This window comes from Amblyraja radiata, chromosome 14 (assembly GCF_010909765.2).
Source record: "Amblyraja radiata isolate CabotCenter1 chromosome 14, sAmbRad1.1.pri, whole genome shotgun sequence".
Lineage (NCBI taxonomy): Eukaryota > Metazoa > Chordata > Chondrichthyes > Rajiformes > Rajidae > Amblyraja > Amblyraja radiata.
The window spans coordinates 14,565,350-14,585,284 of NC_045969.1; the positions used below are offsets into that span (position 1 = coordinate 14,565,350).

The window sequence follows — 19,935 nt, forward strand, 5'->3', positions numbered from 1 at the left end:
TCTTTAAACTAATTTAAACTAAATAGGACTGCGTTGTGGAAAATATACATTAACAACAACTAGGATAATAACGTGACAAAATTGGAGCGAAATTATTTTTCCCTTCCCTAGCGATGTACGAATAGAGCGGCAAAATTGAATAACGAGAGGAAAAACTTTCGGCGCCGTTTTGGAAAAGGGCAATTCACCATTAACCAAGTAAATGATTTAAAGGGCGCACTGTTTGGAGTACATTTATTTTTTACTTCAACGAGGAACAATGAAAAATAAATATTTCGCTGAATTTCAGAAGGAAGCTGATTAAAGGCCGCGCTGTCGAGAAAGGTACAATTAATAATAAATAGATGGTTCACGGGAGCAAAAAGTTTGAAAGGAGATTTGAAAGGAGACGCGAGAGGATTAGAAAAAAAATCACGTCGCGTCCTGGGGGAAGGGGTTGGGTTCGCTCCCGCCTTCTCGAAATCCGAGAAGTTCAGAAGTTGAAATCAGCGGTGCTCTTCCCGCGGCCCAGCCCGTGTGCGTGTGTGTTTCAGGCAAACCTCCAGCGAGCGAGCCAAACCCAGCAGAAATTAACAAGATGATGTTCCACCGAACAGCATTGCGTCCCTCGTCGGCGGATCACACGGGATTAACAGGATTAGACTGAAAACTCGAATATCCACCCTCCAGCGAAGAGTTGCCCTGTGTGGACGTGCAGGAAATCACAGTAAACCGAGATGATTCGGAAACATTAAGCTGGAAGGGGGACCTAGGAAGGGATTCAGTTGTCTGAAAGTTGTCCGCTTACTTTGCTGGTCTCGACCCCCACCCTCTCGTTTGCTCCCCACTCACAGGAAGTACAGTACAGCGGTGCTGTCGGAATGACGATCTTCTGCATTTGACACAAGCTCTTGGCCGCCGCGCTGGTAAACATTGCTGGGACAGTAAAGTGGGAGACCCGTTCGCCCCACATTCTTTGTGTCAGTTTCACTACTTCATCGCAAGTAACTGGAAATCCGGGCTGGGCGAGTTAGTTCTTCCAATTCGCTCTGGTGTGTCGACCGAGTTGTTTGGTCTGATGTGTTTGGTCTGATGCCGAACGACTGATAGCTGGAAATTGGCGCGGATTATTTATTTATTTTGAACAGCAGCGACGCCCGCCTTTTGTCGCTCCGGATCGCGGAACACTTTTCCTACAGGAGCAGCGACATAAGGCAGGCAGTCGGTGCCCGGTCCGAGGATGCCCGCGGCGGCGGGGGACAGCATGGACCACCCGGCTCCGGGAGCTCTCCGCATTGCCACCTCGGAAATTAACCTTCCATTTTCGGTTGCCCATGTTTCTCGAGAGTCGATCCGGAATTTCCACCACACCAAGAGGGTCGGAAGCTATCTGATTGGGAGGAAGTTAGGAGAGGGCTCTTTCGCCAAAGTTAGGGAAGGATTACACGTTCTAACTGGTGAAAAGGTAAATTAATTTACTGACTCTAATTTGATATGTATTTTTAAAAAATCAATGGGTTCCCTGTCTGGCTGAAACAGTAGAAGTTTAAACATGAAAGAATAACTTCACGGGTTTAAGGAAGAGTCAAACCAGGTTTGATAATGGCAGTAGGCGAGAGAAATTCCTCCTTCCACATTCACAACAGAACAGAACAGAATTTGATGCAGGGCATTGTGACATTGGAGATGAACGCCTTTGGGCAGAGGATCTTGTAGGAAAGACAACAAAATGCTGGAGCAAATCAACTCAGCAGGTCAGACAGCATCCCTGGAAAACATGCATAGGGTGACATTTCGGGTTGGGACCCTTCTTCAGACACGACGTAAAACGTCATGCTCTCCAGGGATGCTGCCTGACCTGCTGAGTTACTCCAGCTCATTGTGTTTCTTTCCTTGGTAAACCAACATATGCGGTTCCTTGTTTCCACATGGTAACTTGTGCTGGAAGAGTGGAAGAAAAGCGTAGACTGGTGATGGACTCCCCTACTCAAAAGTATGCTAACCTAAGTGTGTCGGAAGGAACTGCAGATGCTGTTTTTTTACTGTAGATATGATAGATAGTTTGAAGAAAGGTTCCGACCCGAAATGTTACCTATTCTTTCTCTCCAGCGAAGCTACCTGACCCGGTGTTATTCACCAGGATTTTGTGTCTATTTTGTGTTAGATTTAGGTTGGACTTTCCTGTATTGATTTGTGGTAACATCGGAAATGGCAGGGACAGCCTACTCTGCCATTCGTTAAATCAAGAAGATGTCCAATTTATATTCCCACCTAATCTCTGACTCCGTTTATTTCCTCATTGACTTAGAACACATTGACGTCAGTTAAATTAAAAACTGACCATCAGTGGCCTGTTGAGGTGGAGAATTCCAGATCCATCCCCCTTTGAGCATGGAAATGTGCTCTATCTATGCTGAGGTCATGACCCCCAGGTTCTAGACGCTCCAATACACGACTCAACATCCACCTCGTTAATCTTAAATCAGTAGTCAGTCCTTCTTAAACACTCCCCAAAGATTAATCCTGTCATGCTAAGAGTGAATGTCAAAGTTGTTTTCTCTCTTCTCTGCGGCGCTTGTTGCCTATTCAGCAACTATATTAGTGGCTGCATCGGAGAAAGTACGCAAAGTGCTGGAGTAACTCAGCGGGCAGGCAGCATCTCTGAAGAAAAAGGATGAGTGACATTTCGAGTTGGGACCCATCTTCAGGCTATTTTGCAGCCAGGAATCTGATGCTGTGCCATAATAAATGTTGCCCCCGTTGACATTTTAATACATATTTTCTGGATGTAATATGTTGTAAAGCTGCTTCAAGCATCTTAGCCAACTTGACAATTTTGCTTGCTGTGGATAGCTATGGACAAGAAAGAATAACACTGAATTTTTGGTTGATATGCTTCTTGGCTCAAGGCCTGTGTATAAGAGATAAAAGGTGAGTGGAACTGTGCAAGCTTGCAGCACCATTTAGGATAATTAAATTTTAAGAAGGAATCTGGAGCCAAAAACAAACTGCTTGAAGAACTCAGCAGGATAGGTTGCACCTCTGGAGGGAATGGACAGACGATGTTTTAGCTCAAGACCCTTCTTCAGACCATTTGGAATCATTGGTTGGGGAAGAGAGTTAATGGCAGGGACCAAAGAAAATTCTCAGTACTTGATTGGAGAAAACCTTTTTTTTTAAATCATTTTATACAACAGATACATTTAGTGACAGGAGAATGATATGGTAGTGCAGCAGAGTTTGGTGTGGTTAGCATCCATGTCAGAATGGTTCTTGACTTTTGATGCCATTACTGAAGAATAGGAATGGGCCAGGTATAAGCCCATGGTGACAATCTGAGGTATTGCTGCAGTCACAAGAAGGGATGAGATTGGAGGGGAATGAAAATAAATACACTTAAGATGTTGCAAATCTGAAATAAAACAACAAATGCTGGAAACATTTGATGGCCTCTATGGAAAGGGAGATTTGGTTAACATTCAACGATCCTTTGTCAAAATTGCGATGGAGATAAACTTGGGGAAACGATTTTTGATTGTGAATGACTAAATAAGAATGGAGCCAGATGAACTAAACCTAGGTGGACATTGATGAAGAGGTGGTGGTGGAGGGTGATATGGTTGGATAGGTTGAGAATGTCAAGGAGTGATAAATTACTCATACAGAGTTTTATTAGTTATCTCGATCAATAGTGTACCTTTAAGTGTGAACTCTACTTCTGTGCACTGTTTATGTTCATACAATGATTCTTGCTCTGGTTAGTTTGTGATGTGCCAGCTTACCAATAATGTAACAATGTTACCGTATGGAACATTCTAGTACTTCTAATGAAGACATAGTATGTGCAAAACTTAGGTATTCCGCCTTGAAAGCAAATTATCATTTTTTCACATATACTAGTAATATCTCTATATATTATATACTGTATATTTAAGACCATGCTATAATGTGTTTGTGAAGACATTACAAACAGGTACTCTAACTGCAGTGGAAACTTGACTACAATAATTCATTTATAGTTCAGTGAAAGATAGCCAGAATTTGGAAGTTTTTTGCACTTTGATGGTGCCCTATGGTTCAGAGAATATGTAGTTCTATATATTTTTAGTTCAAGTCTAGACGGTCGTGCGTTGCAATAACAGTGTTCGATTCTAAATATACATTCTGTGCAAGGAGCCAAAATGTACTCACCCAAGTTCACACTCAACTTAGCGAACTTTGACTTGTTTCAACATTGAAAAGAATTTTGGATAGTTACATGGATGAGAAAGGTTTAGGGGGATATGGGCCAAATTCAGGCAGGTGGGGCTAGTGCAAATGGGGCATCTTAGTCAGCATGGGCATGTTGGGCTGAAGGGCCTGGTTCCATGCTGCATGACTCTATGATTCTCCTGACAACCTTCTCCTTCTCAGTTAATCTGCTGGTGTCATAAAGTCATAATGAATAGGATTCGAAATATGCCATTCGGCCCATCAAGTCTACTCCACCATTCAATCATGGCTGATCAATCTCTCCCTCCTAACCCCATTCTCTTGCCTTCTCCCCCTAACCTCCGACACCTGTACTAATCAAGAATCTATCTATCTCTGCCTTACAAATAACCACTGACTTGGCCTCTGCGGCCTTCTGTGGGAAAGAATTCCACAGATTCACCACCGTCTGACTGAAGAAATTTCTCCTCATCTCCTTCCTAAAAGAACGTCCTTTAATTCTGACGCTATGACCTCTAGTTTTAGACTCTCCCACTAATGGAAACATCCTCTCCACATCCACTCTATCCAAGCCTTTCGTTATTCTGTATGTTTCAATTCGATCTCCCCTCATTCTTCTAACCTCCAGCGAGTACAGGCCCAGTGCCGACAAACGCTCATCGTAGGTTAACCTACTCATTCCTGGGATTCCTGAGTGGAACGGAAGAAGCAACTCATCTACAGAAATCCCCTGCAACACATGTGCAAGATCACAACCCTGTAAATTGTCATTTCAGGAAAACTGACATTAGATATTTTTCCGTTAAAATTACACTCTTATACTGGTATTCGCTCTCTTATGCAGTTATGGTGGAGGGTCTGTGGTGAAATGTTAACTGATTTCTGTTTATAGATGGAATACTGACTTTTACATAAACAGAATTGATCTATTGCAGGCTGGTATTACATATGCCATCTGCACTACCTCATCCACCTGTGCTGTCAGCAACAACGATCTTTGGACTTGTACACCGAGATCCTTCTGTTCCTCAATACGCTGGGGCCAAGGGAACAAAACTGCAGAGGTTAGGGTGGCATGGTGGCGTATTGGTTGCAGTACTGTCTTACAGCGGCAGAGACCCTGGATCAATCCTGACAACGGGTGCTGTCTGTACGGAGTTTGTACCTTCTCCCCGTGACCTTCGTGGGTTTTCTCCGAGATTTTCGGTTTCTTCCCACACTCCAAAGACGTACAGATTTGTAGGTTAATTGGCTTGGTATAAATGTAAAAAGGTCCCATGTGTATTAATGTGCGGGGATCACTGGTCGATGCGGACTCAGTGGGCCAAAGGGCCCGTTTCCGTGCTGCATCTCTAAACTAAACTACAAATAGAGAAAATGCTGGAAGAACTGTGACCGTCAAACACCATCCATGAAAGGAAAAGCAAGTGAAAGTTTTGGAGCTTTCCTTAAAACTGGGCGAAAAGTGGAAGCTTTGCAGTTTTCAAAGAGGAGTTAGAGGGTGGAGACAAGACAAAAGACTACAAGGAGATCGGCGAGGACAGATCAGGTAATTAGGAGCATCAGTACTGACCATATAGAAGCTATTTTATAGTAATAAAGTGAGGCAGAGACATAAAAAAAGCAACGAGAGAGCAGTTTTCCAGAAGTTAAAACAAAAATCACCATTAATTCCAGTAGGATGTGAATTACCCAGATGGAAGACAAGATGTTGTTCCCCCAGTTTATATTGGGCCTCACTACAGCAGTGATGACAGACTGACAAGGTCAGAATAGGAATGGGGTTGAGAATTAAAGTGGTACACAATAGGAAGCGTAGGAGACTCGCTTCAGTGCCATGCAATGTGATCACCCGATCTGTGTTTGGTTTCTCCTAATGCAGAGGAGGACTCATTGTGAGCAATGAATGCAGTCGACTAGAATGAGCCCTTGGGCCCTACCTTTCAACGTTAATCATATTAGTCCCCCTCAAGTGTATCATCTCACACCAATTAGGATTCAATTCCATATACCATTGCCTTGCTCAGTTTACCAAATGATCAATATTTCCACATAATCTTTCTCACTGTTAACAGTGCAACACTTTTCATGTCCTTTTCAAACTTAGTATTCAGTTTCTACTTTCAGATCCAAATTTTTAATGTAGGTACCAAATAAAAAGAGTCAAGAGTATTTTATTGTCAGATGCCCCAAAACAGAACAATGAAATTCTTACTTGCAGCAGTACCACAGGTATGTAAACACAATACTCTATAAACACATAATAAACAACAGCAATGCTCAGTAGAAGCAATAAACTGCAGTTGTTGGTTTACCAAGGAATGACAAAGTACTGGAGTAACTCAACAGTTCAGGCAGCATCACTGGAGAACAGGGATAGGTGATGTTTCAGGTCGGGACCCTTCCTCAGACTGATTCCCTCTGCTGTCCTTAAGAAAAGGTACAAAGTTGTTGAAGTGAATCAATTTGAAGACTATTAGTAAAACCAAAGCAACAAACAGTGTAATGCAAATCTTTAGTCAGTTGGGATCAACCCCTTAGAACTAGTTTTATGAAATACAAAATAGTCATGAGTGACAGTATTAACTTGCTAGAACACAATTGAGAGCTCCAGAATGTGCAACAATGATCCATTTAATTTAATGTCAGGCCTGATTTGGAATCACAATCAAAGAGCCAAGCAGCATGGAAACACGTCGTTCAGTCCAACTCTTCCATGTTGATTAAGTTGTTTACCCAAGCTAGCCCCACTTGCCTGCACCTAGACAATATGCCTCCAAATCTTTTCCATTCATGTATCTCTCTCAGTGACTTTTAAATGAATGCTTGTACCTGCTTCTACTATGGTTGATTCCATGTACCCCACGCTGTATGTACGTGAGAAAGGCATCCCTCGGATCCCTTTTAAATAATTTCCCTCTCACTTTAAATGCATGCCCTCTTATTTATGACTCCCCTATCCCAGTGAAAAAACTGTAGCTATTCATCTTATTTATGCACCCTCATGATTTTATATACCTTTGTAAGGTCACCCCTCATTGTCCTATGCTCCAAGGAATAAGGACCCAGCCCATCCAACATCTCCTGATAACTCAAATGCTCCCTACTGGGTAACATCCTCAGAAAAATAATTTTTTGCACACTTTTCAACTTAATGGCATCTTTCCTACAGCACTTTTAATTTTAAATGTTTACTGAAGACTACAATGTTTTGACATTGTATGGTGCACTACTTACATTTCATAATTTGAAGCGTATTCTCCAATTTCAGTAAGTTAACTGCTGGGTGTATTTCACAATTGACGTTGACAAATTATGAACATTCGAAACCTCATAAAATCCAAGTGGCAACAAGGTACCTGTTGATTTTAACCTACTATCTTTCCAAAAGGAGCTGGCTTATTAATTAGCTTCATAAAATGGCGGGACTGAATTTCACGCTGTGGATTAATCATAACCTCTAAAATCTTTTAGGTGGCTGTGAAGGTTATTGACAAGAAGAAAGCCAAGAAAGATTCCTATGTGACAAAGAACCTGAGGAGAGAAGGGCAGATTCACCAGATGATCAGGCACCCTAATATTACACAGCTTCTGGACATACTTGAAACCGAAAACAGCTACTACTTGGTGATGGAGCTATGCATAGGAGGCAATTTAATGCACAAAATGTACGATAGAAAGATACTAGAAGAAACGGAGGTACGGCGATATATCAGGCAGCTCACTCTCGCAGTGGAGCATCTGCACCGCGCTGGAGTGGTCCACAGGTAGGTGTGTGCGTTGGTGTGTGTGTGTGTGTGTGTGTGGATGTGTTTACACATATGCTTCCTTTACATTAATATCTCAATTTTCTAACAGTTGCTTGCAACAGGTTGCTTTGACCTTGTAAAAGAACATAGCTGGTACCATTGCTGAAGGCTGAAATCATTTTCATGTCTGTCATGTCCCAACATTTAGCTGATACGGCTGTTCTCAACATCAAGAAGTCATGCTGCCACCTTAGATATATCAGAGTATAAACCCCTTGAAATGACTAGTGGCATTTTGGGAAAGGCTTGAAGTTAGTTTTCTGACATCTGCTACAGTTGTTTGGAGAAACTAGAATATAAATGGAATTGCGATGAAGGATTTTTGGAATATATAGCATGATAAATTTATTCATTGATCATTTCCAGAAAAACCTGCAAAAACATTCAAGGTATTTAAAGTACATGTTAAAAGTCTGATGTTGATGTGATGGGAAAGTTAACCCAGGAAAGGGATGGGATTTAATGGAGTGTACGCTATCTTTTCCAATTTGTTTTCTTAAATTATTTAATAATTATTTGTGCCCTTTCGCACTGACATAGTAGCTGAATGGAATATGCTTTGTTACTTTGTGCAGATTTGAACAAATCTTTTTTTTAAATGAACAAGTTATTTTCTTACTCCCAGTTCGAAGCAGATTGCACGTCCCGAAAACATTCTTATATAATTAATGTATTCTAATGAGCCTCTGAGCAGCTAGCAAATACCACTGATATCTGTACGAAACATAAACTTAACTATTTTGGATCCACCAGTGTTGAAACTGCTTAAAATTGTAATCATGCCTAGTCTTTTCTTCGACTGAATAACATACATACAAAAGCTTTTCACTGTACCTAGGTACAGGTGACAATAATAAACTAAACTAAACTCAGTAAAATAAACAGCATATTAAAAGGAAGAACCTAGTGCAGATCCTGCGGGATGACTTAGTAAAAGGCACCAAAACAAATAGTAAACAACTGAAAGAGTTGTTTGTATGGGGATGTCAAGATCAATTAAAACATACAAATATATTTGGAAAAAGATTTGGAAAAAAACATATGGGACGTCATAAAAAATAAATAAATCTCATATTGTGAATTAATTTAAGATGCTGATTGATCTTTTCAATGATTACATTTTGTCAGTATTTCGAGTAAAAGATGGCATCCTAAAATTGATGGGAAAACTAAGTCTGAATGAGAGGCAGGGAGCCACCAAAAGTAAATATCTAAATACAGGTACATGGGAACCTAGAGTCATAGAGAGAAACAGTGTGGAAAAAGGCCCATCGGCCCAACTTACCCACACCAGCCAACATGTCCCAGCTACACTAGTCCCACCTGCCTGCGTTTAGTACATATCCCTCCAAACCTATTCTATCCATGTACCTGTCCAACTGTTTCTTAAACGTTGGGATAGTTCCAGCCTCAACTACCTTCTCTGGCAGCTTGTTCCATACATCCACCAACCTTTGTGCGAAAATGTCACCCCTCAGATTCCTATTAAATCTTTTCCCCTTCACCTTAAACCTATGTCCAGGTCCTCGATTCACCTACTCTGGGCAAGAGACTCTGCGCATCTACCCAATCTATTCCTCTCATGATTTTATACTCCTCTATAAGATCACCCCTCATCTTCCTGTGCTCCAAGGAATAGGGTCCCAGCCTACTCAACCTAAGTTACAGGAAACCTGCGTTACACCCATTCTTGTTATGGAGATTCGTCCTACACTACCCAAAAATCTGAAATATGGAATAAAATTTGCTCATTATAATTTGTGTGAAAAAATGTAAATAAAGCAACACATAATGTAGCGATTTTTGACGCATGGGCAGATGATGTACCTGTAATCGAGAATTGCGATATGGCCCATTTTCTAGAGACGCAATGCAAATACATATAGTTACCAGACGAAGCGTATCATAACAAGAATTATTTCAGAGGATAAATGAAACCTAGCAGGTTATTACTTTGATTGCATTTTTTACAGAGATTGGTTATTGAAGGTCTTGCTTTGGTCACTGCAAACCCACATAACACTGTGCTTGTTACGGTGATTCCCCCTACAGAATTCATAAATCACTACCCCAAAAGATTTAATATGGAATTAAATTGGCTCATGGCATTAGTGTGAAAAACCGTAAATAAAGCAATATAAAATGTAGCTGTTTTGATGCAAGGACAGCTGTTATGGAAAATTGCTAGAGGTCCCATTTGTTAGGGGCACAATGAAGGGGCTGTCTGTAGTTGCAGTAATAGAAACAGTGGTTTTATAGAGTGTTATAAGGGCCTTTTTTCATGCTATATAACTCTATGTCACTATGACGATATCCCAGGGCTAGGGTTTAATAGCAATTAGCTACCTTGATCACTTTGTTACTTTTTAAATTTTTTGCATATCTTTCATTCATATCTCTATATCACCGTCCATATCTCTCGTTTCCGTTCCCCCTGAGTCTCAGTCTGAAGAAGGGTCTCGACCTGAATCATCACCTATTCATTTGCTCCAGAGATGCTGCCAGACCCGCTGAGTTACTCCAGCTTTTCGTGTCTATCTTCGGGGAAAACATTCGTTGTTTCAACCATCACTATTTATTTATCTTAATTTAGGAAATGTCACCTGAAAACGAACATTGTTCATGTTATTATGCTATTTAAGAAGGGTGTGGGTAAGGAACCAATGAATTTTAGATCAGTTAGCCACACGTCTGTTGCCAGGAAAATACTAACAGTTATTAAAACCAGCAAAGAATGGTTGAATGCATTGACAATTTTAAGTTGTTCAGCAAAAGCATGAATTTGTAAAAGATACAACATGCCCCATTTACACTAGTCCCACCTGCCTCATCCAAATGCAGGCAGGGGTGACTAGTCTAAATAGACTTGGTCGGCGTAGGCAAATTGGGCTGAAGGCCCCTGATTCCACGCTGTATGACTCTTGACTCCATAAACTTGATGGACGTTTTGAAGAGGTGGTTTAAGTTATATACAGTATAATATTTATGAGTGTTATTTAATGGAAGTTCCAGAAGCGGTTTAATGAAGATCCTAATAAAGAACAGGTCATTGATGATAAAACTTGTAAAATTTATTGTGAATTATTAACCTTTTGAAGATATTGGTTGAACAGCAGGAAACTGAGAGTGGGAATTGAAGGCAGGTGTTAATCTTTGAAGGATGTGACTCTGATAGGGCTTAATGATATAGATGATGTGATTGGAAGCTACATGTCCAAGCTTGCCCATGACATAAAGATGGAAGTGCAGAATTACAAATGAGTATCAGTAGATTGAGCAAATGGTTAATACTGTGACATTAGATGTGAGTATTATCTTCATCCACTAGTAAACCTGAAAAATAATTATAAAGGAGCATATTCTAAATGTGAAATGTTGGAAGAAATGATCCAGAGATTTTTGGAATCCATGTACATGGATTGTGAAAGGTACAAAATGATGCATCTATATCCAGTTGACTATAATACAAGGGTTAAAAGTTATGCATCATCAATCAAGCCTCAGGTTATATTTTATCTGTAATAACGTGAGCACTGGGCATATATTGGTTTGGAGAGAGGGAAAAACATATCTAACACAATGATAAAGTTGATCCTGACTTTGATGAATGATTATGATTTTTCAACACGAATCAATGGATTGTGACCAGTTGGCCTATTTTTCTCCCTCCATATATTTAGACATTTTCTGCTTCTTATACTCTTTTTGACAAATGCCCTAAGGTGCATGTAACAAAACGAAGAAAAATCATTGATTTGAGCAACTGCACCTTGTCTCCTAAAATGAACATGCAGAACAATACATGTAGTTACACAAGAAAGCATGTCATAACAAGAATTATTGCCGAGGGTAAATGGAACCCAGCAGGTGGCCACTTTGATTGGATTTTTTACAGAGATTGTTCTCTTGCTTTGGCCAATGCAAATCCATAGCACTGTACACACTGCTGTACAAAGATGTTACTTGCACAAGCAACAAAACAATGTCAAACTACTTTTAAATACCCAATTTGGACATGAAATGTTCAAATAAAATTGATTCTGGGATTGCAAGTAGAGCCTTGAATTGCCACACAATCAGCTATTTATTGTTTTTACAAAGCAGACCTCGCTTTGCCCTTCAACTGATTTACTTCCGTACCAGAGAGTGCTATGCACCTGCAAGCAATTCTTCAGTGCAATAATTATTTAATGGAATTCCAACTGTTTCCCATCGATCCTTTTCTCTTTTAACTCATTAATATGTTCTTGGTTAAATAGCACACACAGGAATTAGAAACAGAAGTGTTAACCAGTGCAGTGAAAAGAGGAATGACCCCCTTTGCTTCAACTTCTATGGGCCTTTGCACGGTTTTCAGAGCCTTTAGACGTGCTTCAACAATAAATTATAATGTGTTGCTGTACTTTTGAGCAGTAAACTCCAGATACTTTTTCTACCAATGCCTAAAATGCCATAAACAAGCTTGACAGATCCCCAGAGATGAACTGCATTTTTCATAAGCAGTAAACACTTTGCCCAGTCTTCAATGACTTCATTCACTGAGTGAATACACATGTGTAGAGTAGCTTAATCACTTAAGTACGAGCTTTCTTTCTCTTCACAGTTGGCACAGTTCATAGTCTATTCACAGTTATCTTGTCACAACTGCTGCAACACAAAATGTTCCGAATGAACTCATAAATTTCTTGTTCTTTTTGCAGAGATCTGAAGATTGAAAACCTTTTACTCGACGAGGAAAACAATATAAAATTAATAGGTATGCTCAGTGGGCAGGGGTTCAGAATTGGGAGGAGTTGTATACTTTTCAGACCTTCTCCGTTGTTGGCTCACATCGGGAAAAAAAATCGCATGAGAATACTGTGCGTAAAATAAAAACATACGAGCAGAGTTCACAATTATTAGAATGTTGCCCTGGGAAAGAAACTGGGCAGAAGATGAAATTGAGGGGAGGGAGGGGTGCAAAGGGTCTGTTTCCATGCTGTATCTCTACTAAGCTAAGGATTTTGGACTTTGAGGTTAAAATGGTGTCACAAGGGACAAGCAACAAACACAAAGCTCTGGAGGAAGTCAACGGGTCAGGCAGCATCTGTAGAGGGAGATGGACAGATAATGTTTTGGATCGGGACCCTTCTTCAGATTGATAAAATGGTGTCAAGGGACAAAACTGGGAAAATAAAACACTTTGATCCTTGAAAAGACTTTAAATGTGACTGTAAATTTTTTTCAGCATATTTTCAAGCTAAGACGGCCTTCATTTTTGTTTCTTTTTCCATTGGGTTCACCAGATTTTGGATTGAGCAACTGTGCTGGTATATTGGGTTATTCAGACCCTTTCAGTACTCAGTGTGGAAGTCCAGCCTACGCAGCTCCAGAGCTTTTAGCACGGAAGAAGTATGGTCCCAAGGTGGATATATGGTCAATGTAAGTGCTTTAATAATGATTACATTGGATTTAAATAATAGATATTCAATGAAAGCAAATGCCTTCAGCTTTAGTGTCTCACATTCCTCTTTAAAATTAATGCAACGTTATGGTGAGTGACTTTTAAAAATGTGTTTTGTATTGTATTTCACCCAGCAATATTTGAATGCATTCACCATTTGTTTTCCAGGCATGTTTTATTTGCTGATTCTTTCTGATGCATGGTTATTCTCAATCAGTTTATAATGAGGAGCAGCTTTAGTGTGCATGCTGCTGTGAAGATCTAAGTCATAGAACCTCAACAACATCAGAATTAAAGGATGGTAGTTCTTTTTTAGTTTCAGCTAATGTCAGAATAAATAGGTCTTGGCTTTTTCCATATACCTGAGTTTTGAAATTCAGTTATTGATTTAACAGTTATACTATGGACAGGAAATGTGGGAACGTTGCAGTTTTGAGCTAGGGTGGTTTATGTGTTGATGGTAGGAAAATGGGGCTTTTTATTGGTGTGACTGTATGGCAAATCAAATTCCTCGTATGTTGCAAAACATGCTTGGTTAAAAATATATGATTATGATTATGATAAATTCCCATTTATTATATGATGGCACACTTGCTCATGCTTTCTTTTTGTCCTCTAGTGGTGTGAACACCTATGCAATGCTGACTGGCACCTTACCTTTCACAGTGGAGCCATTCAGCCTGAGAGCTTTGCATCAGAAAATGGTTGATAAAGATCTTAATCCCCTACCTGTACATCTCTCATCAGGTAACAAGACACCATGAGTTTTATTATATTACATTATGTGAAAGGCTCCAGCAGTCTTTGAAGGAGAATTGCAAACCAGGAAATCAGATTACAAATTTTACTTTCATTTACTTTCACTAATATATCTTCCTAATCTTTGTGTTTACACCAAGGATTATTTCAAAAATGTCTAAACATACTTCCAGGTGCTTTACCAAGAAAATGATTTACATTTTTAACTTTTCATTGTATTTCTTCCGTCTGCAATTTTTAATGCAGATGTTTCTGAGAAAATTTCCTCAGGGGGAAAAGAAAATGGGCCAGACTTTCTCAGGAGTCGGGCTCATATTAATGAAATGCGTTAACTGATGCAGAAACAAGCTGGGTCAGCAGTGCTCAAGAAAAATCAGACAAAAGTAAATTTGTCTTTTGGAGCAGCAGCAACACAATAATCCACAAATAAAAATAGCAATCAAAATGTATTTTACAATTTTCTTAGCACCCTGTTTCTCTCATTATCTTCCCTCCTCCTTCCCCCTGCTCCTTGCTGGTCCGTAATCTTGCAAGCAGTTAAGTGCTCCAGTGACTGTTGATTAACTGTAAGGAAAGTGCAACAAGTTTCTCACAGTCCCCAGAAGTGATCTGGCTGCAGAATGCAGAGGGCTGAGGCCAACTGTAGTCCTTCCAACTCTTGCTTGGCATGAAGCTAGATAACCAAACAAAAACATATACTGATGAAGAACCGTGAGCATTTATAATCTGGTTAGCTGCAAGTTTAGTCAACTATGTTGAGATATTAAAGCAGTTACCATGGCCTAACTCACATACTGGACCCTGATTACTCTGTACATGTTCAGTGGCACAGCAGTTGTGTGAAGCTGGTGTTAAAAACGTAACAATTATACTACATACTGATGCGAACCAGTGGAATGAATAAGATGGCTGCACCTCGTTGCCTGCTTGCAATATGTTTTCAGAGGAAATATAGAGGGTTAGTAATTGTTTCCATAAACTGAGTGAATTTTACAACCCAGATAACGGGTTTCCAACAATTCAGAATAACTCAGTCACTTCTTAGGACAATGTAACACCATCTAAAATGGATTTAATCCAAACTAAACTGAAGTGAGGAAAGGAAAAGTGTGGCACAGCGGTAGAGTTGCTGCCTTACAGTTGCTTACAGCACTGGAGGCCTGGGTTCGATCCCGACTACGGGTGCTGTCTGTATAGAGTTTGTATGTATTCACCGTGACCGCGTGGGTTTACATCGGGATCTTCGGTTTCTTCCCACACTCCAAAGATGAACTGGTGTGTAGGTTAATTGGCCTGGTATAAGTGTAAATTGTCCCTAGTATGTGTAGGGGATCGCTGGACCCACTGACTCGATGGGCCGAAGGGCCTTTTTTCGCACTGTATCTCTAAAACAAAAAATCTAAAAAGCAAAAACTAAACTCAAAAAGCGTCATGGCCACTGTGATTTTACATAATATAGTCAATTTCAGTCTTTATCACTGTGCATTCCTGTTCTGTGCATTTTTCTAATCGTGATTCAAGAATAGTGCGAATAATGGATGAAGTAGAACGCAAAGGAAATATGCTGGTAATCTACCATATCTACCTGTAATGGTAATGGGATGGAGAATTCTACCTCCCATTACTCCTATGGTAATGAGAGGTAGAATTTTTCAATAATGGCTTTTTTTCTTTGCAAAGTATTCTTTCTAATAGAAAATGATTCATTCGCATTTCGTATTTCTCCTTTTAAATATAAATCCGCAAGCATTCTATGAACCACAGGGTTGCAGAGCTCACTGTCACATCCAATGCTGTTGGATTTGCTTCTCCAAAGAGCATGGCTACAATGAGAGATTTTCCTGACATTTACGTTGAAGAACGGAGGTCTTATTTATACAACTGCCACACTCTGTAGATGTTCGAGTGAAAGCAGAGATTACCCGTGGTTGCAAAGATTCCTTGTATTTATTATTTCTCTCAAAAAGATTAAGGATATTTTATTGTGTTTATGAAGAGGGCAAAGTGGTGCAATGGTAGAGTTGCAGTGGCAGAGACCCAGGTTCAATCTTGACTATGAGTGCGTTCTGTCTGAAGTTTGAAAGTTCTCCCTGTGACCACATGGATTTTCTCTGGGTGCTCCGGTTTCCTTCTACATTCCAAAAGAGGTGCAGGTTTGTAGGTTAATTAGCTTCTGTAAACTGTAAATTAAGAATAAGGAGTAAGCCATTTAGAACGGAGACGAGGAAACACTTTTTCTCACAGAGAGTGGTGAATCTGTGGAATTCTCTGCCTCACCTGAGGGCGGTGGAGGAAGGTTCTCTGGATGCTTTCAAGAGAGAGCTAGATAGGGCTCTTAATAATAGCGGAGTCAGGGGATATGGGGAGAAGGCAGGAACGGGGTACTGATTGGGGATGATCAGCCATGATCACATTGAATGGCGGTGCTGGCTCGTAGGGCCAAATGGCCTACTCCTGCCTATTGTTTATTGTCCCTAGGATGTAGGATAGAATTAATGTATTTGTGATTACTTGTCGGCGTGGACTTGGTGGGCTGAAGGGCCTGTTTCCACGCTGTATCTTTAAACCAAACAAAACCAAACTAAATTTTCTTTGTATTGGTGAACATTAGATTTATTTTTAAACTTAGGGCAATCACTGGAGTTCTTTTTCTACTGTAAGAAATATTGAATGCATTAAGAATTGTACCACACAGCAGGTCATTGGAGCCCCGCTGCCCCACATCACACACTATGTCCAATTCCATGCTTAATGCTGAAACAGCATAAGTGTTTTTTATATTTAGTTTAGCAGCCATTTGGCCCATCGAGCCAATGCCATCACTCATCAGCTCCATTCCCCATCTTATTTCCCTGCAACACATCATCCAACACTATGCAGCCAATGGACCTTATGTAATGGTAGGTGAGATATGTCAGCTGTTATCAGTTTCAACAACTGAATCACGTGGAACCCACTAGTGCACTTTCGTAATGAGTCATATCAAACCCAACTAAAAATAATATAATCCTACCGCATCTGGAGCCTGTTTTAAATTTATGTCACTTTAGTTTCTCACTGTGTTTAAACTAAAAAAAGTGGATCCAGATGGGGATTAATAGTTCATGAAACCACTTTTTTTTTGTCCATAATGTATCACATATGTTGTAGACTTTTTCAAGATATCTTTTAAGAATTTTGTTATGACTGAAAAAAATGTAACTGCAAAAGAGACTAGGTGTTTCTCTCACAGCAAACTGGGTAAAATTGTTAATGGCAAAACAACAGACGGTCTATGAGGATAGATCAGTAAGACGAGGGAAAATAATTTAAGGTGATGCATAACCAGTTTCTAGCCCAGAGGAGAAAGAGTTCCAATAGCCAAATAAACATCCAGGAATGATTAAAGAGCTAAGGGAGCAACATAAAACTTGAAGAAAAAGCAGATCAAATTACAAAATCCTGCTCAGATCCCAGTGACAGGAAAAGATACGAAGGGGAACAAGAGGTTAAAAAAATAGAGAATAGTTGGAGAGACATACTGTAATTTGCTGTGGTAACTCAGCAGGTCAGGCAGCATCCCTGGGGAACATGATGCTTCGGGTCGGGGTGCTTCTTCAGACTGAATCTGCAGTTCCCCGTTTCTAGAGAATAGATGGAAATGTGCAAGGGATATCAAAATCAACACAAACAATTACAATTATGATGGAAGAAGAGTGTGTCAACAGAGACAATGTAGCCTTTGGAAAAACTAATAATGATGACACTTAGTGACAATAAGGAGAGGCAGGTGTGTTCATGTCGGCAGTTTCACTGTGGTCCTGTTGAGTTTCACTGTCTGTATAACTCGTTATCACCTACCCCACAGACAACAATGGACCATTGTGGGCTCCTCCTTTTCTTGATCATTGTTGATTTTTGCATATCTTTCACTCATCTGTTCTATGTACTGTCTATATCTCTCGTTCCCTTTCCTCTGACTCTCAGTTTGAAGAAGGGTCTCAACCTGAAACGTCATCTATTACTCTTTTCCAGAGATGCTGCCTGACCCACTGAGTTACTCCAGCTGTTTGGGTCGATCTTCTGTTGAATACTTATATTGATCAGTATTTACATTCCAGGAAGGGATAGGTGCCAGATGTTGTGACATAACTAACAGTGAAGTAACAATGTGGTTTTACCAATGTTAACATAAGCAGAATTTCAACAAAGATAATAACAGAACGTAAGAATGATAGGAATTTAGAAACAAATGATTTTCATCCCAGCATTATAAACACTGATAGGTGGAGTTGTTCCTCGGATCAGCAATGAACTCAATGATTATCAGGATAAACCGAGGCATTACATCTATCAACTTTATATGCTTGTGAGTGTGCAGAGAGGCTTCAGGCAATGCATAGATAAATCTCAATGGAGAAGAATTGTCACTTCTATCCCCTAACATGACTTTCTGTGTGCAAAGCTGGGGTTGTTTTTGCCAAAGATAGACACAAAATGCTGGAGTAACTCAGTGGGTCAGGCAGCATCTCTGGAGAAAAGAAATAGACAAGTCAAGTGAGTTTATTGTCATGTGTCCCAGATAGGACAATTAAATTATTGTTTGCTGAGCAAGAGATGAGTGTGTGGCCAGGATGGTGTGGGTCCTTGATTATGCTGGCAGCCTTTTTGAGGCAGCGATTGTGATAGATCCCCTCGATGATGGGGAAGTCAGAGCCAATGATGGACTGGGCAGTGGTCACAACTTTCTGCATTATTTTCCGCTCCTGGACACTCAAGTTGCTGAACCAAGCCACGATGCAACCAGTCAGCATGCTCTCTACTGTGCACCTGTAGAAGTTCGAGAGAGTCCTCTTTGACATACCGTCGCTCCGTAACCTTCTCAGGAAGTAGAGGTGCCGATGTGCTTTCTTTATAATTGCATCAGTGTGCTGGGACCAGGAAAGATCTTCGGAAATATGCATGACCAGGAATTTGAAGTTCTTGACCCTTTCCACCATGATATAAATGGGATTGTGGGTCCCTATCCTACCCCTTCCAAAGTCCACAATCGGTTCCTTGGTTTTGCTGGTGTTGAGAGCCAGGTTATTGTGCTGGCACCATTTGGTCAATCGGTCGATCTCATTTCTATACTCTGACTCGTCACCATCAGTGATTCGTCCCACAACAGTGGTGTCGTCGGCGAACTTGGTGATGGAGTTCGCACTATGTCCGGCTACGCAATCATGAGTATAGAGTGAGTACAGCAGGGGGCTGAGCATGCAGCCTTGAGGTGCTCCCGTGCTGATTGTTATCGAGGATGGCACATTTCCACCAGTACGGACAGACTGTGGTCTGTGGATGAGGAAGTTGAGGATCCAATTGCAGATGGATGTGCAGGGACCCTGATCTGAGAGCTTGGTAACCAGTTTGGAGGGGATGATTGTATTAAATCCTGAGCTGTAATCAATGAATAACAGCATGACATATGAGTTTTTGTTGTCCAAGAGGTCCAGAGTGGAGTGGAGAGCCAGTGAGATCTCATCCACCGTTGATCTGTTGTGGCGGGAAGCGAACTGCAGTGGGTTGAGGTACTTGTCGGGGCAGGAGTTGATATGCGCCATAATCAACCTCTCAAAGCACTTCATCACCACAGACGTTAGTGCCACTGGTTGATAGTCGTTGAGGCACATTACCTTGCTCTTCTTGGGCACCGGTTTTATTGATGCCCTGTTAAAGCAGGTGGGAACCTCGGACCTCAGAAGTGAGAGGTTG

General features: G+C 40.6%; 1 protein-coding gene across 1 annotated transcript in view; it reads left to right on the forward strand.

The window, feature by feature from the left end:
* The first annotated feature begins 463 nt into the window (after positions 1-463).
* Positions 464-19,935, forward strand: part of hunk (hormonally up-regulated Neu-associated kinase) — a 50,037-nt gene continuing 30,565 nt past the window's right edge. Inside the window, exons 1-5 of the mRNA XM_033032589.1 lie at positions 464-1,444; positions 7,666-7,958; positions 12,701-12,756; positions 13,286-13,421; positions 14,063-14,190. Of these exons, the coding sequence (XP_032888480.1) occupies positions 1,220-1,444; positions 7,666-7,958; positions 12,701-12,756; positions 13,286-13,421; positions 14,063-14,190 (838 nt within the window). The 5' untranslated portion in view covers positions 464-1,219. The remainder of the gene's footprint in view (positions 1,445-7,665; positions 7,959-12,700; positions 12,757-13,285; positions 13,422-14,062; positions 14,191-19,935) is intronic.